General features: G+C 44.7%; 2 protein-coding genes across 8 annotated transcripts in view; one reads left to right on the forward strand and one right to left on the reverse strand.

The window, feature by feature from the left end:
* The window catches only part of DOCK6 (dedicator of cytokinesis 6), a 105544-nt gene extending 90164 nt beyond the window's left edge, over nt 1–15380 (reverse strand). For all 4 annotated transcript variants that reach the window (XM_079959068.1, XM_079959067.1, XM_079959066.1 and 1 more), the window contains exons 1-2: nt 15233–15380; nt 674–764 (exon numbers count right to left, since the gene is read on the reverse strand). In XM_079959068.1, the coding sequence (XP_079815194.1) occupies nt 674–764; nt 15233–15276 (135 nt within the window). In that variant the 5' untranslated portion in view covers nt 15277–15380. The remainder of the gene's footprint in view (nt 1–673; nt 765–15232) is intronic.
* TSPAN16 (tetraspanin 16) overlaps nt 8189–24991 on the forward strand; it is a 42397-nt gene continuing 25594 nt past the window's right edge. For 2 of the 4 annotated variants that reach the window (XM_079959790.1, XM_079959792.1), the window contains exons 1-2: nt 15514–15791; nt 19879–20072. The gene's annotated coding sequence lies outside the window, so the exon portion shown is untranslated. Of the gene's footprint in view, nt 8244–15513; nt 15792–19878; nt 20073–24991 lie in introns of those variants that run through there. The other 2 variants (XM_079959791.1, XM_079959793.1) reach the window with 2 other exon arrangements.

A 24991-nucleotide genomic window follows, 5' to 3' on the forward strand; every position in this document is an offset into this window, starting at 1 on the left:
ATGCAGCCAATATCAGAGATTGGGACTGGAGGTGGACTAGAGGAATAAGGCAACTAATTCATATGTAGCCATGGTTCCCCAATATGCTTCTTGCAGAAATGAAAGGAGATAGTAGTGGTTCTTATGCTTCTTCCAATTTTCCATCTCCGAAGAGGCCTCAGGTATGTCCATAGTGACAGTAAGCCAAAAGGAAATCCTGTCTCCCATGAGCAAATAGTGGAAGTCAGCAACCCACTGGCAAAGGGTAGCAGTTGGCTAAGAAAGGCAAAGATTTAGGACAGGAACGCAGCACATAGTCAAACTATGGAACTCACTCCCTGAGAAGGCAGAAGTGGCCACCAACTTGCATGTCTTAAAAAAATTAGAGAAGTTAATTAGGAATATTTAAATATAGATATCATTTAATTCAGTTGTTGTTTTTCTAAAAAAACAAACCCAATTCTAAATAAGAGGACTTCCTAAAGCACGAGCAAAATGGTTGTCCCTGCTATATGTTGGATTACTAGCAATTTCTAAAATGCCCTGGAAATGGGCAGTTTCCAAATTATGGTTGTCTGATACTGCCTATTTTCTTTGGGTGAACAGATTTTCTTCCCTGTCTTATTAGCCAGAAGCTGCGGTGTTTTCTGCCAGATCTCTACCCCCCACCAAGACATACTACTGAATAACTCACCGACTGTGGGGGGCCACCCCGCTTCTTGGAAAGCTGAGGGGAGTTGCCATATTCCCGGGACACCTGCTTCCTTACTTCAGCTGCCACCGTCCTGTAGGGGAGGAAGAAAACAATAAAACATCTACTTTTCTGGGTCTCAAAACGCTATCCTGAGAGGTATGCCCCATTGTGTCCCTGGAGAGAGTCTGGCAAAAACGGGAGCAGAATTTCTGCCCACCCACATTAGACTTCCCTAAGAAAGCATTCACTCCAAAAGCTGTCAAGCACGAGCAGCTTTTACCGTTATTGTCTGAAAACCAACTTTTAAGAACACCCCAGGTGCAATTACTATACAGAAGAGTCTAACACAAATATAATGTAATAATAATCAACCTCAGCAACTCATGAAGCACAATCCCTGCAGCAAGAAAATTAGTGTCATTTCACCAGCTCCTTCCAGGTCTTCTCTGCCACTGGCAGGAATCTTTACCACCACAAATACAAAACATAACAACTTACTGAACTATCAGGCAGAGGCCAGAAAGGCGGGGAGCAGGGGAAGGCTTGGTTTTGAAAAACCAAAAGCATTTAATCTGAAAGGGGAGAGGGAGCTGTGTTGTACAGTGGTACCTCCGGTTATGAGCTTAATTCATTCCGGAGGTCCGTTCTTAAGCCGAAAACATTCATAACCCAAGGTGCACGTTAGCTAATGGTGCCTCCCACTGCTGCCAGCATGCAACTTCCACTCGCATCCTGGGGCAAGGTTCACGACCGGGAGCATCTACTAGCAGAGCTCATAACCCGAAGCGTTTGCAAGAAGGACGGTACGTAACGTAAGGTTCCATGGCATCTTGCAATGTAAGAAATTCTTAAGATAGCCATCAGGCAAAAAACATTACTCGTAAGAAATACTAAAAGAAAATGGGGAGCAAGTTTTATGAGCATGAACCAAGAAGTCTTGAAAGTCCTGTTTGATCCACGGCCAAACCATTGGTTATGTTAATCACATGGTTTGCCCTTAAGTGCACAATGTTTATTTCACAAATAGAAAGTGCAGAGACCTGATCAGGATGGCGACGATGGTGTGGAGATAGGACATTTCCTCCCACTGCAACCTGACTATTAGCGTGGGAGGGGGAAGCTCCCACCGAAACTATATTTTTCCCATATTGCTGAGGAAGACCCACTGATTTATTGTGTTTAATCTTACAAATCACTTTGTGTACCCATGAACAGAAAAGCAGGGTAAAAATAGTAATCAGGATGATCCAGCATCTCCAAGGCTTCATCAAGCAAACTCCTCTTGGACAAAGGTTTTATGCACACTCAATCTCGAAAAAAAAGTCCTATTAAAATCAGTACATAAGATTGTGCAGGCTGCATAGAGACAACAAAGAAGCTATAGCTCTCTACACTCAACAATCAGCACCTGCTGGCCACCAAATTACACGCTGTCAGATACCTGTTAGGTATCTAAATCCAGCTGCAAATTCTATATACTTTTACTTCTTATGTTCCAAAATGGAACTCAGGGTTGTAATGATTTATTTAATACAGCAGATGTGACCAGCCAAGCTATAGAACTTCCTAAGACAGATTCAATTTGGCTTTGACGCAGCCCAGTGAAAAATCAGTGCTGGACCCTGTAGAAATCCACTGGAAACTACTTAAAGGGAACACTTTCAGTACCCTCTGGCTTCAGGCACAACACTAAAGGCAATAGATAACTGGGAGGCATCATGATGTGCCAGGCACAAACGGGCAGTACAAGCAAAATGGAAAAAGACAAGGGGACTCCTTTTCTCTGCCTTTCAAAGTAGTTCTACAATTATGAAACTGTCATGCAAGATTGGTGGACGTTGTTCTTCCATGAGTTCAGAAAGCCAGCTGTAAGGCAAGAGACAGAGAACTCTTAGAGTCCAAGTGCCTTGTTACTGGAGGGTTTCAGAAAGAAACTCACATCCTGGAGACTACCTCCGCAAGGATCAGCTCAGCTCACTAAATTACTCGGAAAGTGGGCAAATGCTGCACCTTTGGAAAAGCACCCAGTCTGCTAGCTTTACTGCATGTTCAAATTGCAGCTAATCATTCAACCACTTGAACTACTTTGGGAGGTTCTCTGATCTGACCTCTGTGTCCTCCAACCCATCCCCACCCTCTTAAAGGAGATCGGCTCATCACAGAGGCTGAATCAGCGTGTGGAAGTACAGTCATACCTTGGTTCTTGAACGCCTTGGTACTCATATGTTTTGGCTCCCAAATGCCAAAAACCTGGAAGTAAGTGTTCCGGTTTGCGAACGTTTTTTGGAAGCTGAACATCTGGTGCAGTGTCCATTTGACTGCAGGAAGCCTTGGTTTTCAAACAGTTTCGGGAGTCGAACAGACTCCCGGAATGGATTAGGTTCAAGAACCAAGGTACAACTGTACAAAGAAACCTATTCAGCATCTAGCAGCAGCTCTGTGTAAGAGGGAGGGAAAGAGAAGAGTACCTACCATCATTCCTGTCTTCTTTATTACTTTCCTGCATAGCCCCATCTTATGTTGCACATGGCATGGGAGCCCAGAAACCATGTCCAATAACCTTTTAGGCCCTGGTTCTCACATTACCTCAGTGGTACAGGATGAAGCCACAATACAGTAGCTCCCATACCACTTGTGTAACATAGGATAGAGCCACAGGTGCACCATTAAGGGTTTGATAGGAGGCTGGAGCAATCTCAACCTAAGACTTTAAATTGTTCACTCTGCTGGATAAAATTGTGGGCACCCAGCTCCACACCAACAAGCCATGCCTCTTAACCAATTGAATTCTGAAAACAAAGCAAATCTGGGCACTATTTTAAGGCAGGGTGTGCTTTCCTTTATCAAGACAAATTTCTCAGGGTAGAATTTACACAGAGTGAGGGCATATATAAGAGACAGACATGCTTGCCTAATTTTTTTTTTAATTAAGCCATGACATTTGTTGGATCCTTAACACAACAAAGTTTATCTCTCCTTTAATGGCCTAATAATAATCCAGCCCCATGTTCTGCCCCAGTTCCAAGTGGTTCCAATTATTCTTACATGGCATAATACAAATTAAGAGGCAGACAAGCTAGTAAAGGTAAAGGTACCCCTGCCCGTACGGGCCAGTCTTGACAGACTCTGGGGTTGTGCGCCCATCTCACTTAAGAGGCCAGGGGCCAGCGCTGTCCGGAGACACTTCCGGGTCACGTGGCCAGCGTGACAAAGCTGCATCTGGCGAGCCAGAGCCGCACACGGAAACGCCGTTTACCTTTCCGCTGGTAAGCGGTCCCTATTTATCTATTTGCACCCGGAGGTGCTTTCGAACTGCTAGGTTGGCAGGTGCTGGGACCGAGCAGCGGGAGCGCACCCCACCGCAGGGATTCGAACCGCCGACCTTTCGATCGCCAGTGACCACATATAATCTCAGCAGCTTGCTATGGCTATTTTTTTTTTAAGGAATATTCCCTATGGTAAAGCTGTACAAGATGAAAATCCCGTGCATGGTCTGCATCTTCTCTCTCTCCCCTCCCCATTCAAAGGGCTTCCAGGGGTGGGACAGACTGCTCTTGCCAGGGGTCTGAACCAACTGCTTACAGAGGGCTCCCATCCTCCTCCCTCAATCACTGCATCCGTTTTTGGCCTTTTTGCCCAATGCCCCTACCTTCTCTTCCTCTAGACTCCCCACCCAGGTAAAATTAAGCCAATGGCTACAATCTCAAAAGACTTGAGTTCCAGCTTCTGAAATCCACACTTCAGATCCATGGCTTTCCGGATACTTTTTTTTTAAAAAAATGCATCACACAAAATGCCTGCATGACAGTCTTAAGACCATCTGAGCATTAGGAAGGGGTGGGATATACATTTGACAACAATTGGAGTAGGATGGATTCTCAGTGAGTGAAATAATGGAACAGAGACAATAAAGACTGTGCAAATTCAAACAAAACAAGGACATCTGAAGAGCTTAACTGGTTTATTGTGGGATCTGTGTTTGTAAACAGAGTGAGAAAGAGCAGAGAATACATCCCATTCCATATTCTAGCAAGGCACGCCTTTGGAAACTTGTTCTTAGATCAACAGCAGGAACTGCTTCTCCTCCCCACCACACTCAACATCCCCAGTTAGCATATATTTGCCTCCAAGCAGGCTACTTAAAAAACAGACAGATGTACCACTAAATCCCCTAACAAGATCAAAGGGCATTTGGAGAAGAAGGGAGAGGAAGCAGGAGGTTGTAAATAAACTGTAATTAAGCGAGAACTTTGCAGCCTGGAAGGAAACAGGCAAGGCCTTAGGTTCTTGGGGACTGGTCCAGGAAACTACCTCACCCTTTCCTTTAGATAAGGAAGTTGCTTTATCAGTGAATCCATGAAGAACAATGCACACAGTTTCCGAGCAGAACAAAAACACCGCAAAGTCACATCACAGACTGGGAATGGTCCAAAAGGCAACCAAATATAACTGCCTGCTTCATGGAAAGACCCACACAGTTCCACATCAAACCAGATCACACTGAGTGCCTGAAGTAATAGCATATCTGAATAATATCCACTGTTTTTTATCCCGCATATACTCCAAAGAGCTTGGAGTGGCACTTTAGCTTTGCAACAAACCTATGAGGCAGTTTAGCAATTGGGCACGCAAGTTCTCAGAGTGCTGTAAAATCTGAAGACGGAACAATTGTTCTAAGTTTTATGAGTGTGCAGGCAACTCTGATGGTGCTAGGAGGGCTGTCCCTTTAACAGACCAAAGGCCTAGGTATTTGAGCGGCCAAAGCAACCCAGGGTTCATGAGTGAAGACGGAAGGTCACTATGCACATGAAGATTTCATTAGAGACCTTTTCCCAAGACCTCCCTGGCCCCCAAAGACATGTTTCTAACATTCACAACAACTACAGCTCGAAACAAGCTCAAAGCAGAGACTAAGTAAACCTTCCAGTGGCAGCAGGTTCTCTCTCTTCACTGCTTGGCACAGCCCTTGAGCAGATTTCCCCCAATAATCCTCTCGCATTACCTGATCAGGAAGTTACAGCCAATTGGCACAATTTCCCCTAGAATCCTGAATTTATAGTTTCCAGCTGCAGGGCTGAGGATTCTTTTTTATTTTCCTTTTTCCTGTTCAGAACTTAATATGCGTTCAAAACAAAACAAGAATTCTGGCCTACAGGTCCCAGAGATTAACTTTCCAATGCTAAAGTGAAGGCATTACTACTACATGTTACAGACATATATAACAAAACTCTGACAGCTGCTTCTATTAGGCAAAAGCACTATCAGGTTGGGGTGATGTGGAGCACAGAAACATCCGCCGTTTCCCCCCATTCCCCCCGCAAGGTTCAAGATGAATGTTTACCATCAAAAGCAACCATCTAGAATCTCATGGAAGCAGGGCTCAGGGCCAAACTAGATGAGATTTTTCAATTTAATGAGAATGGATTTTTAAAAATGCATGTTGCATCAGCAAAGAGAGTGGAACAAACAATGAGAAGAAATTTAACATCATCTATCCCTGCCACAGTCCTGAGGAAAAGCCTTATTCTGAAGTTAATGTTTTCTTCCATTGTGAACCCCCCCCCCCCGCACCTTCAGCAATCTCTTCAGGAACACATGGAGGAAATGTTTACATTCCTCCTATGCACCTGCTGTAATCCTTATAACTATATCTCACACACAGAGACGCACCAAAGCTGATACTATTTGCATTAAATAAATAAAAAAGCCTGCACTTAAAACACACAGTCATTTAACATCATATAATGGGCAGGGGTACCTTTACCTTTTTAATGTCTAGTTTGACCCCCAGGGAGAGTAACTGCAGCAGAAAAAATCAGCAAGCAGGGAAAGGGTTAAGTACCACCCACTCACCATCACTTTTCCACTCTAAATACCCCTTTTCCAATACTGGTTTTTTTTCCTAACTGCAGTTTCTGGCTGGGTTACCCATGCTTGTAAGTAATGTGTAGCTCTACCCTGAATCAGTTCCTGCTGATTTAACTGCGATGCTCCCCAGCCCAAATGGCCTAGAAGAAAAGATTAGAGGCCATAGGGGTCAAGGTCTGTTCAGTCCCCCCCCCCATAAAATATTTGAGGGGGGTGGGCTCCCACAAAGTTGATGGGCATTGCCATTCAAATGGCATGCAAGAGCTGCATCTTGTGACTGATTATGTGGGGTGGGGCTTACCTGGGCCCCGCCAATATTTTATTCAAGTTGGCCCCCCCTGTTGGGGCAACAGCCCAACAGTTTGGGGGGCCTGTTTTTGTTTTCTGAGGTGGGAGACTAACCATAGCCACAAGCCATAAATTATTCCTTGCTTGTGCTGTAGCCTGCCAAGCTGAATAAAGCAAAACGTTTTCCAAAGTGACACCTCTGCCATGCCTTTGTGTGCTCTAGAGCACTGAGCCAAACAGACTGATGCCTCGTTCATTTCTTCTGCACATACTGGCCTCCCAGAGAGAAAAGGGTACCATGCTCACTGTAAGTAACATTATCAAGAAGAACATTATCTGAAGGTTCTATAGGACATTTTTTTATGTATTATCAAGAACAAGGGGGAATATAGACTCCTCAGCCTTCTCCTTGAAACTGTTATTGAGAAACTCCACCCACCCTCAGGAAAGGACTATATAAGGATATAGATGATATAGCTAAAGGACAGGAAAGAAGCAAGCCGAAAGAACCTCTGGTTTTTAAAGTCTTGGTTTCCAAGTCCATTCCACACAAGAAGATATTTCAAAGTTCTCTCAACTTTGTCATACTTGAATATCATTCCTGAAAGCCAGGTTGCAGGGGCAGTTGAAGTTTCAACCAACTTCCACTGGATTCAAGTCTACCATTCTCAGATTCATATGTAACAATAGCCACCCACGAATTCAGGTTTCAAACTAATGAGAGTCCCGCTATAGCAACAAGGACTTGCTCTAGCACAGTAGGGCTTTCCCCGGCTCCTTGCACCATTCGCCTCTGAAATTAGTCACGGTGGGGTCTGGAGAATCCCCAGAAACAGCATGAAGGGGAAGGGGGGTGTTGTTCCATCTGGCAAGCTAAAAAAGGTTTGCACTGACATTACAATTGCCATAGCACTAGGTTGAATTCCTCCCCATGTCCAGACTACCTACACTGATTTCATGGCTCAACAAATTCTCCAAGTTGCCCGGAACACAAGCAACCAACCTTCCAACAGGCTGTCCCACATCCTGACCTGGCCACTTTTCCTGCAGTGTTTCAGATACTATCTCAAGGTGGCTGGGATGTAAAAAGTCCCAATGCTTGTGGAGGGCATCTCTCTGTCTTCCTCTCCTGCCCCTTTGTCATTGCTATGCTCAATTAATCTAACCTCAGTAACAATAATAGTACTGAACAAAGACACAACTCTCTGAGAACCTCACAGGCCAATCAATGAGGAACCTCACAGGTTTGTTGCAAGGCTAACGTAACACTCACACATTTTGGGAGGATGTGTAAGCTATTAACACAATGAATAATATTCAGAGACTGTTGTCTTGGGTGTAATCCTCAGACATTAAGAAGAAAGAATTCCAGGATTTCTAAGCAATACCTACTGCTGGCACTCTTGGGTTGAAGGTGAGTTCACATTTTTCTGTCTTTCTGAAATCATTCTCTGCTGTGATAAATGGCTCAGGGCGGACTGCCAGCCCTGAACACAAGAGCTTTATTGCTATATTTATGTAGCCGGAAAGGAAGGGAGTTCCTGTCATCAATGTTCACCTCATCCTATAAGCCTGTGTTTCTCAAACCTGTGTCCCCAGCTCTTGTTGGACTACAACTCCCATCATCCCTAGCTAGCAGGACCAGTGGTCAGGGATGCTATAAGCTGATAGGGTCCCCAAGGCAACTCACCTCTCACTCCATTTGTTTTCCCTTCCTTTCTCTCTTGGCTCACCTACCTTCAACCACAGACTTAACTCCTGGACTTCCAAACTGCCTAACTTTAGTTCCTTAGTTTAAATCATTTCCTCACTTCCCTGGAGAGAAAGTGCCTACAGAAAACAAGGAAGAGGTCTGTAAAGGAAAAGAAATTCTCCTAAGGACAGAAGGCAGATTGCAATTCACGGAACAACTTCTGGTGAACCACCTACCATCTGGTGATTGCTAGGACACCAGCAAAAGTAAATGAAAATGCTGGACTAGCTGGCCTTGGTTTAATCAAGACGGTCCTTTTTAAGCAAACGTGAAATATTTGAAATCACAAAACTAGTTAATTAACTGTTATGAGATCCTAAGAGTACCCTCTTCCTTTGTGAATTTAGCATACATCATTGGACCACAGGACCCTAGTTTTTTAAATTAAGCAAATCAGAACATACAAGACTGAAGTCAGCCAGCCCTTAACACCAGCAGCACTTGATCCTGTATATAATGCTATTAACTTGCTTCCAATACTGCAATCTCAGCTCTTCCATGGACAGCAATAGCCACAAAACTAACAAAACCAGGAGGTATACACTAGCAGAATCATCATTATTGAAGTAAAGCAAACCTGAAGTTCAACACTATGTGGAACAGGGCAAGAAGGGATTGTGCAAGTTAGTTAACTGTGTAAAGAAGGCACATGATCAAGCTGAATAGGTATGTCCCTGTAAACTGTCTGGATGGCTGAGTAGATAGGTGAATTGACAGATACATAAAATAAACTGCATCAGGTATTTGTGTGCCATAGACTTCCATGGCAGAAAATAGTACAGTGGAACCTCGGAAGTCGAACGTATTCCATTCCAGAAGGACATTCGACTTCTGAAACATTTGAATTCCGAGGGACGGCTTCTGATTGGTTGACAGATAGGCTTTTTGCAGATTGGAAGCTGCGTCGGACATTCGGGTTCCAATGAACATTCTAAAACAGGAACACTTACTTCCAGGTTTTCGATGTTCGGGAGCCGAAACGTTCGGGAATGGAGCGGTTCGAGAACCGAGGTTCCACTGTACAGTCAAATACAACCTTATCTCCTCATCTATTCACAATTACCCTTTAATACAAAATCTTGTAGTACCTCAAAGAGTTACAAATTTATTATGGCATAAACTTTCATAGACAAGTGTCTACACATCAGATGCATCCTAAACTGGCAGTATATTACACACACACACACACACACACACACACACACACTTGTATTAGGAAAAAAGAGATCTAAGTCTCCCTGTGGATAATAAAGGTGTACATTCCTCCATTTAAAGCAACCATTGAGGATCTGTTATTGCACCCATGTTCCTCTATAGGTCTATCACTGGCTTGATAAAGAAAGAGAAAACCAAGAGCAGCCACAGAACCACAGTACCAGAAATTATTCACCCTCAACTTCTGCCAGCACTGAAGTCACCCTGAGGCTCCCCACAGTGCCTTGTGCTTCACAAACAGGCAACCAGACGCATTTTAGTTATTTGTTGCCCGCTAGCATTTAGGGGAAGAAAGGGTGGAGTGGCAGGAAGAGAGAGAACATTTTGGTTTCAAAAACTGCTGCTCAAGTCTAAATGAGCTGCAACTGGAAGGGCTCACTCAAGAACCATTCAAGCAACAACAATAACCATTAGGCTGCATTCCAAAAACATTAGCTTGAACTTTCCAGTGAGCGGTCAAAAGGGAGCAAAGGCAGGAAGCAAATGGGGGGGGGGGGAATACATGCAAGAAAAATCATAGCACATCTGCCAAGGCTCCTCCCATCAAAAGGAAGATACTGTTTCCTTCCTTTCCATAAAACACTGCAAACAGCAGAGGGTAGATGGGACTGAGATTTAAGCATGCACTGCTACTTATCCACTAAGGATCTGCTCCCACAAACATGTTTCCTCCCACGCTTGCAACATGAGAGCTTCCTGAGAAGTCTCAGGCTTATTCAGGCAGACACCCTCAAGAAAGAGATTAGCTGTGCTAATCTGAAAACAAAATTCTCTCTCCTTCCTCTTCAGTATTAAAGTCCAGCTTAATATGCATTTGGGCTTCTTCCTGGCAAGCCTCCAGCTCCAGACCTTTAGCCCTTAGAATTACAGAAACCATTCTTCTTTCTCAGAATCCCCAAGCAAAAGTGCATCCCCACAAAAACTGAGACCTATTGTCAGTCTATTTGTCCTCCACAGAGCTAGAATTGTGCTGCATTTCAGTATTCTCCAAAGACAGCTTCTGAATATCCAAGACTAAAAGTTCTGCTCTGATGTTAGACTTGCAAGATCCTGAAAATGCCATGTATACTTGTCTTCCCTATTCTGGAGCCTTCCAGATGTTTTGGCAGGGCTGAAGGCAGTTGGAGCCAAAAACATCTGCAGGGTGCCAGATTGGGAAAGGCTGGTCTGCATAGCCAATACTGTATAGCTGAATGCCTATCAACTATCAAATTCATTCCCAAATACACACACACAAGATTGTACTTCAAATCTTCCCACAAACAAAGGTGGCTCACATCCAACTAAAGCATCCTCACTTTCTTTTCCTTTTCCTTTTTTCTTTATTTACTGTATGCTCTGTGAAGCTAAGTCATTAATATCCAGTGCAGGTAAGTAACGCAATGAGTATACAAAGGTACCGTAAATGATGCTACACTTATAACCCAACATCTATAAGAAGAATACAGTATAGCAATAGTAACAAACATTCCATCCGCTTAAAAGTTAGCCAGGAGGGGTTATCACTGTTAAAATTATGAGACTTGAGAATCCGAACCATCAATTAGCATTAACACTCATTTATGAGCTGCCTTAAGGCCACTGGTTCATCTAGCCCTATGTCCAGTACTCAAAAGGTTTCCAACACGGGTCTTTCCCAGCCTTACCAGAGGATGCAAAGGAACGACCTGCTTGCAAACGAGGCTCCCTGTCATTGTGCTAGGGCCCCTCACATTTTGATAGCTGAAGTACACTTTTTTCCTGAATTATAACTGGAGGCACAATCCAAGTCTGCAGCTCATAAAGTCTGTAAGAGTATATACATTCTCAAAGGAGCTCATCCTTCTGCATTTCCTAATAAGTCACTGATCTGAGTGTGTTTTCAGGATAGAAGGACAAGGCCAGAACAGTGTATCATGCAGAGACACAGCAGACAGATTCTCCTAGTAGACTCATGGGAGCTTTTACTCATATAATTACAGATTCATAGACTTGTAGAGTTGGATGGGGCCCGGAGGGTCATCTAGTCCAACTCCCTGCAATGCAGGCATATACAGATGGTCCATATGGACCCACAACATTGGCATTTTCAGCACCATGTTCTAACCAACTGAGCTACGAGTCATTCACTATGTTAGCAAAATGAGTGCTACAGCATGTGGGCACATTTGTAACCAAAAAAGGGAGGAGAACAGAGTGGGAAAAGGCTATCTATTGGGGGGGGGGTTAGGGTCCACATGATCACCTACATCCCCACCCCCACTGCAAGCCACAAAAGGTCACAGAGGTTGAGGACTAGTGACTTGCTTAAGGATGCTTAGTAAGTTTGTAGCAATAGTAGGACTTCAAGCAGCTCTCTTAACCACAATCTTATACTAGCTCTCAAAACAGATAATAAAAATGACCATTACAATTAATTAAACAACAGTATATTCTACTATCAACTATTTCACTGTTGAAAAATATCCTACAGATTCATATCGTTAAACATCTACCTATTTCACAGATCCACACACTGACGTATATGGACAACCTTGATTTTGAATAACACTTTATTTATTTATTTATTTATTTATTTATTCATTCATTCATTCATTCATTCATTCATATTCAGGCTACTAGTATACTATGGACATACACATTTTTAGTAGTCTGCAGAAAAACTTTCCCTACAAACAAATGTATGCATGTGCTTCGTTTGCTAAAAAGCTACTTGTTTCTAGCTTTTTAAAAACTTGAAGCTAATTATTAAAAGCTTACTCTTGCCTTGACTTGCTAAGAAGCTCCCATTTGTTTTTGTTTGTTTGTTTTAAAAAAAACCTTTTAAACTATGTATGTAGAGCAGAGATGGAGTGAAAGAGAATACCATGTCTTCATCCCCAGTTAACTCCAAGAAAAAGGAAAAATTAAGATACATAGTGTACAATATATGCCATGCTATCAATCAGAATGAGTACAGCAGATTGACACTGAAGATCTATAATCTGATTCTGGTAGTCTCGCACTCTACCTCCCTGAAAGTTACCGTATGTCCGTATGTCTCTTTCCCTACTGCTCCTGTCATGTGAACTCAACCAGTTCAAAGTAGCTTCACTTTATGAGGATGGGGAATATGGAAGATTACACATTCATCTATCACAAGAATGGGCAATCTGTTTTGCCTCCACCCCCATAAAGGTGATAATCTACTGTACCCTTGTTTGTAGGGCTGTTGTTCCACCATGAAGTATATTTCTTTTGAAAGGCAAATCAAGCCCTCGCTCTGTTCCACTACTTCTGGTGGAAAAATGGGAGTGTACAGATGAAGAAGAGGCCATTAGAACAGCAACAAGAAAGGGAGCGCCGCAGTGCATTTAACAGTTACATACACTGTCCCACTCATTTGTCGTTAAAATATATATTCAGCTTTGAAATGTACAGTGGTACCTCTGGTTACGTACTTAATTCGTTCCGTAGGTCTGTTCTTAACCTGAAACTCTTCTTAACCTGAAGGACCACTTTAGCTAATGGGGCCTCCCGCTGCTGCTTCGCCACTGGAGCACAATTTCTGTTCTCATCCTGAAGCAAAGTTCTTAACCCAAGGTACTATTTCTGGGTTAGCGGAGTCTGTAACCTGAAGCGTATGTAACCTGAAGCATATGTAATCCAAGGTACCACTGTATTGTTTAACCCTTGCTACCTCTGTGGCCTCACCCATATTAAAATGCTAATGTGTAAACTGCTTGGGATAGAGACCTGGCCTTTTGTATTACAGTGGTGCCTCGCAAGACGAAAAGAATCCGTTCCGCGAGTCTCTTTGTCTAGCGGTTTTTTCGTCTTGCGAAGCAAGCCCATTGACGGCTTAGCGGATTAGCGCTATTAGCGCCTTTTAGCGGCTTAGCGGATAAGCGGCTTAGTGGCTTAGAAAAGGGGGGGAGGGAAAAAAACCCGCAGGAACTCACAAGACATTTTCGTCTTGCAAAGCAAGCCCATAGGAAATTCGTTTTGCGAAGCACCTCCAAAACGGAAAACTCTTTCTTCTAGCGAGTTTTCCGTCTTGTGAGGCATTCGTCTTGCGGGGCACCACTGTACTCTGTAAGCTGTGTTGTTGTTGCTGCTGTTGTTTAGTCATGTCCAACTCTTCGTGACCCCATGGACCAGAGCACGCCAGGCACTCCTGTCTTCCACTGCCTCCCATAGTTTGGTCAAACTCATGCTGGTAGCTTCGAGAACACTGTCCAACCATCTCATCCTCTGTCATCCCCTTCTTCCCGTGCCCTCCATCTTTCCCAACATCAGGGTCTTTTCCAGGGAGTCTTCTCTTCTCATGCGGTGGCCAAAGTATTGGAGCCTCAGCTTCAGGATCTGTCCTTCCAGTGAGCACTCAGGGCTGTTTCCTTAAGAATGGATAGGTTTGGTCTTCTTGCAGTCCATGGGACTTTCAATAGTCTCCTCCAGCACCTTAATTCAAAAGCATCAATTCTTCGGGCAAGATACAGAATGAAGAAAACAGCAGCAGACACCCTGAATTTAAACAGGTGAGCACACAAGATCGCATCCTTGTGTTGCACATGAATTAACCTAGAGCAGCCATTAGCACCTGCCCACACACCCCTCCAGGACTGAACCCATACCGAAAGTGATAGTGTCTGGATGGATGGGCTCACTGTTCTTTTTCCTCTTTGACCTTACTTTTCTACATACAACCCCAAGACTGGAGTAACTTAGTAACTAGAGCATCCATTCAGGTAGCCCATGTAGTGGCACTCAGAGCAGAAACAAAAAAGGGCAAGATCAGGGATGGTCAATCTTTTGAACCACACTTACCTCCCCTACAACGTACCAGCGAACCCCAAAAGTCTTAGCAGAAGCATGCATAGGCAAGGAACAATTTCCTGAGGACTAGTTTCTATTCCTTTCCTCCCTCCCCCGCAACATACCAATGAACCGCAAGCAGCTTAGCGCTGGCATACATATAGGCAAGGGAGGAATAACAATAACAACAACAACAACAATAATAAAGTGGTTTCCCCAGTCACTTTTCGGAGGACTAGCAGGTTTCATGGGCATTCCCAAGGTTGGGCTTTCGTTTGTTTCCGGGAGTGTGGAAGGAGAAAAAGAAAGGCAAAGGCAAGGGAACCTTTGGAATCATAGGCACTATATGGAAGGGTCGAGCTGGACGGGACCCAGAGGATCACTTGGTCCAGGCCCCCTGCAATGCAGGAATCTCAACCAGATCATCCCTGGAAACCTCCAAGGGAGGCGAGTCCGCCACTTCTCGTGGGAGCCTGTTCCGCTGCCGAACAGCTGAGCGACTTAGGGAGGGGTCGGGTTGGCCAGCCTCACCCCCCCCCCCCGCCGCTCGCCAGCCGCTGAGCCCCGGGGTAGGAAGCCCCGCCATCCCCTCGACCCCGCTCGGCTGCTGGTGCGCGAACCCGCCCGCCTTCCCCCTCGCTTGCCCTCCCGTCGCCCCTCACCGGTTAATGCGGTGCGCGAAGGCCCTCCGCTCCGCAGCCGCCATTCCGCCTTGGCGTCGCCCGCGCCCGGCGCGCCTTCGGCTCTGGGGTGGCTTCCCTCAGAAGGTGCCTGGGCGCTTCTCCGGCGCAGCCTCGCGCCAGGGAAGGAGCGGCCGGCCGAGGAGGAGGAGGCGGGACCCCGTCCCCGAAACCCCGCCTCGGAGGCTAGGGCCGCCCCTGGCGGCTGAAGAGGCCGAGGCAACTCCAGCCTCTCTCTTTCCCTCGCTCGCTTTCTCCCGTCGGCCTCGGGATCGTTGCCTGAGGGCGGGCGGGAACGGCGCGAGGCAGGATGGGGCGGCCTTCTTTCCTTCCCTCCGCCCGGCGGCAGGTGCCTCAGGTTGCCTCCGTGGCAGGGCCGCCGGCCCACCCTAGAGGCGAGCTGAGGTAGCTGCCTCAGGCGGCAGGGTTCGCAGGAGCAGGTGCGGACTCTGGCTATAGGGCACCCTTCGCGAGGACAAGTTTTATATTCAAAATATTGTATATTTTGATTTTGTTCTGTGAACCACCCTGAGACTTCCAGGTCTAGGGTGGTATATAAATGCTCTATATATTGAATTTATATACAGTCATACCTCGGGTTGAAGTAGTTTCAGGTTAAGTATTTGCGAGTTGCGCTCTGCGGCGACCCGGAAGTAACAGAGCGCGCTACTTCCGGGTTTTGCCGCTCGTGCATGCGCAGACGCTCAAAATGACGTCACGCACATGCGCGGAAGTGGTGAATTACGACGCGCAGTCGCGGGTTACGCTCTGCTCAGGATGCGAACAGGGCTCTGGAACAGATCCCATTCGCATCCAGAGGTACCACTGTACTGCCTTATACCCTATTACATAAATATAGATAGGCATACATACATACACAGTGCTTTTTTTATTAAAAAATGCTTGGGATACTCTCATTTTCCTACTCGTATTGAAATACTGCCCCTCAATGAGGCCAAACTTAGATTTTCAAAATGTTTAGGGGTATGTGTACTCCTTCGTCCCCCCAGGAAAAAGCACGGGGTGGGTGTACACACACACACACATATATACACATACCAAGGAGTTCAAGGTGGAGTGCACATGGTTCTCCTCATTTCATGGTTCTTCTCATTTCATCCTCACAACAACCCTGTTGAAAAGATGGCTGGCCTAAGGTCCCCGAGGGAGCTTCATGGCTGAGTGGAGATTTGAACCCCGCTCTTCCAGGTCATATGTTCCAACACATCGTGCCACACTGGCTCTTATTTAGTCTCTCCCCCCCCCCATATTTCTTATTTGCATACACAAAATCCTTTTTAAATTTATTATTACTTTGCGCCCGCTCGGCTCAGCTTCCTGGGATCGCTCTTGATCCAGAAGCTGCGGTTTGGCACAGAATGCTGCAGCACGACTGGGCAGGCTGTGTCAGCGTGTAGCAGCCATGCTCAGAGGTCTGTGCTGGTTGCTGATTTGCTACCGTGCCAAGTTTCTGTTAGCATGTAAACCGCATAAGAACCTGGAGCCGGTTTACCTACAAGATCACCTTACCCCACATAACACCCATTTGACTGCTTTGATTGGTGGAATTGGTGCTAATACAGGTGCCACGTAATAACTGTTCTGCATTTGTAAGAACAGGATGATTTAGTGTGGCAGCACTTGGGAACACCCTGTCTATTAGAGCTCAAGCAGGTCGCTAACATCAGGGCACAATGAAAGTATCAGATTCTATCAGTCTGACTTTAACCTGGAAGTAACTGCAAGGGTCAATAGTATCTCTTAGAGAATCGCCAATGAAAATTCTCGTTATTACATATTTTACATGGCTGTTTATGTGTATATATTTTTAAAATTGTATATATGGATGTTTTATGATGCCCTATATTTGTAATGCCTAATAAAGGTTTGGCAAAGTAAATGATCAAGGAGGCACCCGCCTAGGACTTGCCGATCGAAAGGTCGGCGGTTCGAATCCCTGCGGCGGGGTGCGCTCCCGCTGCTCGGTCCCAGCGCCTGCCAACCTAGCAGTTCGAAAGCACCTCCGGGTGCAAGTAGATAAATAGGGACCGCTTACCAGCGGGAAGGTAAACGGCGTTTCCGTGTGCGGCTCTGGCTCGCCAGAGCAGCGATGTCACGCTGGCCACGTGACCCGGAAGTGTCTCCGGACAGCGCTGGCCCCTGGCCTCTTAAGTGAGATGGGCGCACAACCCCAGAGTCTGTCAAGACTGGCCCGTACGGGCAGGGGTACCTTTACCTTTACCTTAAAAAAACTCTTGTTTAGAGAAAAATACCCAGCTGCTTAGAAAGCCAAGGTAATTTTAATCTGCTTTAGTATTTTAACTTTTGTGTGTTTTAAAAGTATGGTTGTGATGTTTTTCTCGATTTTGTTGTTTTATCTTTGTGTAAACCGCTTTGAGGTATTTTTTTTTACAATCATGTCTTCTAGTGGAGACTTATCAAGCAGACCCTGCCTTTGAGCACTCTTTCTCACTTTATCTAATTATCCAAATTAAAGCTTCAGTTCATGGCTTCAGAGCTGGGCTTAAGTTTTGATCGCTGGCATCTTTTAAACTTATTTTTCAAAAAAACACAATTCTGTTTCTATTTTCTTCTTAGGATTTGCCTCAAATCAAATGTCTCCACTAGATGGAGACTTAACCATTAAAATGCTTTGAATTGTTCACATAGCAAGAGTCAGTCAAATGTAAAACTTGTAGACTTGTAGACAGAGATAGATAAATAATTACATGGGATCCGAATCAAAGTTTGTTAATATGTTCAAGTTTAAATGCAAGTTGTTAAACTAAAAACATTTGAATTGTGAAAACTAAATTTCACATGTATGCAAGCTTCAGGACAGCTCTTTTAAGCTTGTATCTAAAGTAAAATTGCATGTACTATTTTACTAACAGTTTTAAATATGAGTTATAAAAATAAGAATATATGTTAAAGAACTCCCTAGACTAGAAGATATTTTGAGTTCAGTTGTCATATTTATTTTCATTTTAAAAAAATGGTTGAAAGGGTGGAGAAATCCCCAGCAGCAGTCATTCAGGTGTGTACTGAAACACCTGTGCATTTCTGATTCCCTTTCTAAATCCAGGTTGTCAGGGGTTTTACTTTTTATACCAGAAGCCTGTGTGTAAATCATTTTCCATCTCTATTCGTAACAAAGCTTGGTTCTCATGCTCTCCTCCTCCTTACCTGGGATATTAGTTTGGTTATAGGGGATTCCATATGTATAAATGCCCAATTAGCATTTAGGATTCAAATTATGAGTTTTCCCCACAACATCCTTTTTAAAAATGGGGTGTTGGAAGTTTCTGCTGTTATAGGAATTCTAAGGTCTCTCATATCTATCATCTATCTATCTATCTATCTATCTATCTAAATAAAATGTTCATAAATTTACAATGCAAACACATACATAAGTATATAAACCATGTGTCTGAAATAGTACAGGAGATCAATCTTGAAACCATTTTGACTCTCCCAAACGGACCTCAAATATGTGTGTATGAATGGGGTGAGCCTGTGACCTGGTTTCAGGAATTAAAGCATTTACCATCACAAAAGATTGCCAGGCCTGCCCAGGTAGAGCAATGATTGACCATTGTCAGGTTTCCTGGCGGACAGGATTTCTGTAGTAGACTGCCCCCCCCTCCCGTGATGTATTTCTGCTGCGGACCGCCTCCTTCTGTGATGTATGTATGATGTTTGGGGGGGTGGTCTTGAGCTACAGGGTGGGCAATTTCAAAAGTCTATATAAGAGGTTGCACACTATTGTTCTGGGTTCCTCTCCTCCCTCCCTGTGTGGGGTGAGTAGGGGACCCTGTTGCAACAGTTTAATAAAGATCATGCTTTGCTTCTCAATATTCTCGGGTTGGTCTCTGTTATTTTCTCCTACCGAAAGAAAACCTACCTAAGGACTCTATACGGGCTCTTGGATACCCCATAAGGAAAAGGGAGCTGTTTTTTCTTATGACACTACCCTAAAAGGAACACCCTGTCTCATCATTACATTGGTGGTGATGCAGAGCACACTCCACAATGGCATCTATCTACCACAGAGGCATGCAACGACAAACTGGAATGCATCTTAACCACAACTTGTGTGTCGCCTTTTGATTGTAACATATGGGTGTCAAGGTGCCTCTTGTATAGGGACTGACTCTATAGGGCCCTGGGCCCTTCACCCAAATAAAATGTTTAGGGGGGGTGCATACACCACAATATTTTCTGCAAGTTGGCAACTTCCTCCCTCACAACCGTGGCCAGCCACCTCCCCACTAGCCGGAAGCTGCCCTCTTTTCCTGGCTTGGCTCCCCACAGCGGAGGAAGGTGGTGTGGGGAGAGAAGAGCAGGAGGGGGAGAGGCCCCGCCCCATATTTTGTTCAAGTTGGCGCCTATGGCTTCTTGTGCTCATATATTTACAAAGCACCTTTGACATTGTCTATAGCTGTAATGTGAGCAATAACAGCCAGAATTTCCAGAGTCTGATAAGATATTTGGGTGCAGGTCCTCTGGGGATAGCCAAGCCACTTGGGCGCAAATATAAACCAGCAGTTCCTTGGGTTTTGAAAATAAAGGGTTAAGGAGCTGTCTCATCTCCCGGGAGTGCTATGTAATCGCCTCCCTCTTCCCAGGCTGGGAGTTAAGGAGCAAAGAGGAGAAGAGACAAAACTGTTGCAGAACCAGGTGCAGGGCAGGGAGAGAAAGTATAGCTCTAGGCAGCAGGAATATGGGTGCCTGTTAAGTAGCTGGCCACACCCTGAAAACCAGAAGCACAGGAGGTGCTGGGGGCACAGCAGCACATTTCATAGCTGAAAACCATCTAAAGGTAAGTTGAGTAGAACAGCTGCTTCACCTGGATACATTGAAATGAGTGCAAAGTGTTGAATTTCTATTGAAGGACGTGCTGGGCCAGATCGAGCAGTGGCGTAGCGTGGGGGGTGCAGGGGGGCCCGGCCGCACCGGGCGCAACATCTGGGGGTTAGGGTTAGGGGGCGCAAATCCACGGGTTAGGGGACGCAAATCCACGGGTTAGGGGGTGCAACTTACTTGCCTTGCCCCGGGTGCTGACAACCCACGCTACGCCACTGAGATCGAGAGTGCCCTGACAGAAAGAAGGGCAGCAAGGCACCTCCATGTTTAAGAGCTGTATGATAAGACAAAAATCAGCAGGAGTTGCCAATGAATTTTAGTGAAATAGCTGCTTGGACACTGTGATTCAAAGCATAGTACCCAGTCTGCCCAGCCCTACATCTAATCTGATCTCTGGTTGACATGGATTGTTATCACATGGATAACTGCTTTCCTTTACCTAAGGATGGGGGTCCCATCAGAAGCTGGTTAATAAAGGCAAGGCTATCCCCCACCCAGATGGCAGCAGGGGAGGGCTGTAAAACTGAACTGATATGTGGTATGTCAGTGTTTCTTGACACCAGTATCTGGCCTCCGGAGCAGTTTAAGGTGCTTGTGAGATTGCCAACTCTCAGGTAGAGTTACCAGCTTCTTTCCCAGCTCCTGTAGATGTGCCTTTAAAGGTAAAGGTACCCCTGCCCATACGGGCCAGTCTTGACAGACTCTGGGGTTGTGCGCCCATCTCACTTAAGAGGCCAGGGGCCAGCGCTGTCCGGAGACACTTCCGGGTCACGTGGCCAGCGTGACATCGCTGCTCTGGCCAGAGCCAGAGCCAGAGCCAGAGCCGCACACGGAAATGCCGTTTACCTTCCCGCTGGTAAGCGGTCCCTATTTATCTACTTGCACCCGGAGGTGCTTTCGAACTGCTAGGTTGGCAGGCGCTGGGACCGAGCAGCGGGAGCGCACCCCGCCGCAGGGATTCGAACCGCCGACCTTTCGATCGGCAAGCCCTAGGCGTGCCTTTAATAGTAGCTTTATTTGCAGATATTAACAGGTGATAATGTTCATCACATTGCTTTGTTAAGTTTGACCTGTTGATTTCTGCAGCTCAAACAAGTAGAAGTGAGGGGTGCAAATCAAGCAGCCCTACTTTGAAGTTCTCAGGGTCTTTTCCTTTCTCAGAGTCTGATCTAACTTGGGGAATCAATGCAGTAGTTGGGGTGCTTTAGGTTAAGCCTGGCTGGCTCAGGGGAAAGATTGAACTAGCAGTTTCACAGAGACGTGCCCTCTCTTTCTTCAAATAGATGGGATCAGGCTTGAGGACTTGCTGTCCAGAATTATTCTTCCGTCAGAGTTTGGTTAATGTTTGCTTGCTGCATACTAAGACTTCAGTCAATGATTGTGTAGCCCAGTCAACCGTTGCAACTTTAGACTTCTAGCTACAAAGCGAAAGTTGGTGATTAGTCAGCATAAAAGTTCTAAACAGAACTCAGCAGGGACATTTCATGAGGAACTGAGGTTTATATGCACCTGCACCCCAAAACGAGCTTTGTCCCCCTCATATCATATATCTTCATAACTGGCAGACTTTCCCCTTTGAGATCCACAACCATTCTCAGCAGTGAAAATAATTGCTTTTGCACACCTGGATGCACATGACATTTTACAAATAAGTAACTGGGAGTGTGCAAGCCAAACTAGGGTTTGGGCCGCTCCATATCATACCCCTCCTACAAGAGAGAGTCCTCTACAGATGACAAAGAATAGTGTTTGGCCCAGTGCTTTGTTTAGTTACAAGATACCATCAAGCACAGCATCTCATGTCTACTATAGCCTGGATATGTATACATGGATAAGGAACTGGATTGTGCACCCCACAATAAGCTTTGGGCCAGAATTCTCTGGCTATGGCAATATGCAATGGGCCAAAGCTTTTTTAGGGGGACAGTTCCTTTTTAAGTTTTCCAATGGAGCTGTGCTCCAAGCTCTTACACAGATAACAAACTAGGAACTAGGAACTATAATCTTGTCCCATAGATTCTATTAGGTTCATATGAGCCAACTTCTAGAGGCCAAGGGGTCTTCAGCCCCTCCAAAAATATTTGAGGGTGCTGCCTCCCCCCAAAGTTTATGGGCATTGCCATTCACCAGCCACCACTGAAAAGCACCCAGGGGTCCAGTAGGGAGGGCTATGAATGATGGCATAGCTGCGATGGGCCAGTGAAGGACACTTCTAAACCACTGGAGATTCGGTGGGCACCTTTTGCGCCCCCCGGTACTGTGAGGGAGCCTTTTTAAAGGCTTCTGAGCGGCATCGGGGTAAGCGCGGTGCTGAGAGTCGTCACCCAGCTAGCGGAGTGAAGCCGCGTCGCCATGAGCGGAGAGCGCCGATTCCTTCCTGCAATTGGAATTTGACCACAACACCCGTGAGTAAGATTGGAAAAGTAACGGGACTTTTAAAAAAAAATAAAATTGGCTGAAAACGGGAAAGGCAAAAATTAAGGAAGTCTGCCTCCCCGGAACTGCAGAAGGAGCAAAGCAACGAAAATCAAGCTGCACTTAAAGGGAACCTTTCTAATTTTTTTAAGCTGTCAAACTGACATCGGACTTAAAACCTCCCCCCAGACTGGCAGGAGAAGGGGGGAAGGGATTGGAACGTTGTTAATCTGCTGGAAAATTAATGAAAAATTAAGAACTTCCATTGCCAAATCCCCTGGGGTCGGGCTGCCCAAACAAGACACCTGGGACGTGGTCTGTCCAACTCTGAGAAGTGGGGACTTGTTTGCAAAAAAGTTATCGGACCTTAGATGTACTTTGTTGCATTTTGGCCACATAGAAAAACAGAGACTTTACAATTTGGATATTGGAAACTTTTGGCTACTGTTGTATTCCCTTGCTTCTTTGTTGTTTTTCCATCTTTGCCATTTGGATACAATTGAATACTCCCTCTAGAGGGCTCTATCTGAAACTGTTGCACTTGAAAAAGTAACAGTGGGATTTTCCACTTGGGAATCAACTCTGTGAGAACGACCTTGAGGATATGAGTGCCCCTACAGATGAGATAGTAACAAGGCAGAAAGCAAAACTAGCTCACAAGAAAAGGGCCTCTATATCAGGAACTGCAGCTGTGCAGGAAAAAACACCAGCTTCTATGGATCCTATGACTCAGGCTCTACTTAAAATAAATCAATCCCTGGAAGCATTGACAAAACTTTCGACAGAGAACTCTAAAAAATTAACAGAGTTGACAACAAGGTTGGACGTGAATACGGCTAGTGTCGCATCGAACACAGATTCTATAAATAGATTAATTCAGGAAAATTCAGAAACACGAAAGATTGCAGAAAGTGCAAAAATAACAGCTGAAGAGACAAAGGAAAAATTTGGGCCTATTGTTAAAAAAGTGAATGAGCATGATGCAGCCCTCTCCTTACTGGAACTTCAACGTAAAGAGAAGAATTTAAAATTTAGATTGGTGCCTGAAGTGGAAGGGGACAACCTTGTGAAATTTCTCACAGAGAATATCATAACTTTTTGGCGGGAAGAATGGGAGGAAGATGAGGAACTTGAGATAATTTCAGCCTTTCGATTGGGTAGAAGGCAGGACAAAAAACCAAGGGATTGCTTAATTACTTTGAGATCAAAAGAAGAAAGAGATAGAATATTGAATTTGCATTACCAAAAGGCATTGGTGATCCAAAATTGTCAGATACAGATTTTTAAGGACATTCCTAAATACATTTTAGAGGTGAGAACATACTACAAGAGTCTAGTAGACCTGCTGAAGAAAAACACCATACCATTCAGATGGGAATTTCCACAAGGACTGTCCTTTAACTTCAATGGAAGGAAGATCAAAATAAAAACAATTCAGGACAAAGAACAATTTCTAGAGAAGTATCTGGAGGATTTGCAGAAAGGAACCGTGGAGGAGAGGGAACCACCCGATATAGCAAATTTGTCATTTGGACTTTCACTACCACCATCGGAGGAAGAGCAGAAGCTTGGAGCAGTTGGAGGAACAGCTACCTAAATACAAAATGTCTCTGCAACTCCTTAGTTGGAACTGTAATGGTTTGAACCTTCCTCGGAAAAGAAGACAGGTTTTTCACATTCTGAAGAAAGAACAATTAGACATAATATGTTTGCAAGAAACCCATATCGCCAGGATACACAGGAAATTATTAATAAATAAGAGACTCGGTCAAGAATTCATCTCATCAGATAAAGTAAAGAAAAGAGGTGTGGTGATCTATGCAAAGGAAAAGTTGGCTCCAAAATTAATATTTAAAGATGAACAAGGAAGATACCTGGCAATTGAAATACAAATTCAAGGAGAAAAGATATTAATTGTGGGAGTTTATGCCCCAAATGAAGGGAAGGCCGAATTCTTTAGGAAGTTGCATGAGACATTAGTTGACTTTTTAGACTATAAAATCCTAATGATGGGAGACATGAACGGAGTTGTTTCAACAAACATGGATAAAGCACAGAGACAAGTGATTTCAAAAGAAGGGAGACTACCAAAGATCTTTTTCGAAATGACTGAAACTATGGACTTGATTGATATTTGGAGAATAAAGAATCCTCTAGAGAGAGAGGGAACCTTCTTCTCTGAAGCAAAAATGACATGGACAAGAATAGACCAAATTTGGATTTCTAGTAGTCTGGCGTCAAGAACAAAAAAAGTAGAAATCTGCCCAAAAACGTGCTCCGACCACAACGCGGTCAAGATGGAGATGAAACTAACAACAACTGGTTCCTTTAGATGGAGAATGAATGACACCCTATTCAAGGATGAAGAGATCCATAAGAAGGCCCTTAAAACAATAAAAGATTATTTTGAGATCAACAGGAAAACAGATGTGGAAAAAAGAATAATTTGGGACGCAAGCA

Source organism: Podarcis cretensis (assembly GCF_951804945.1).
Source record: "Podarcis cretensis genome assembly, chromosome: 17".
NCBI lineage: Eukaryota > Metazoa > Chordata > Lepidosauria > Squamata > Lacertidae > Podarcis > Podarcis cretensis.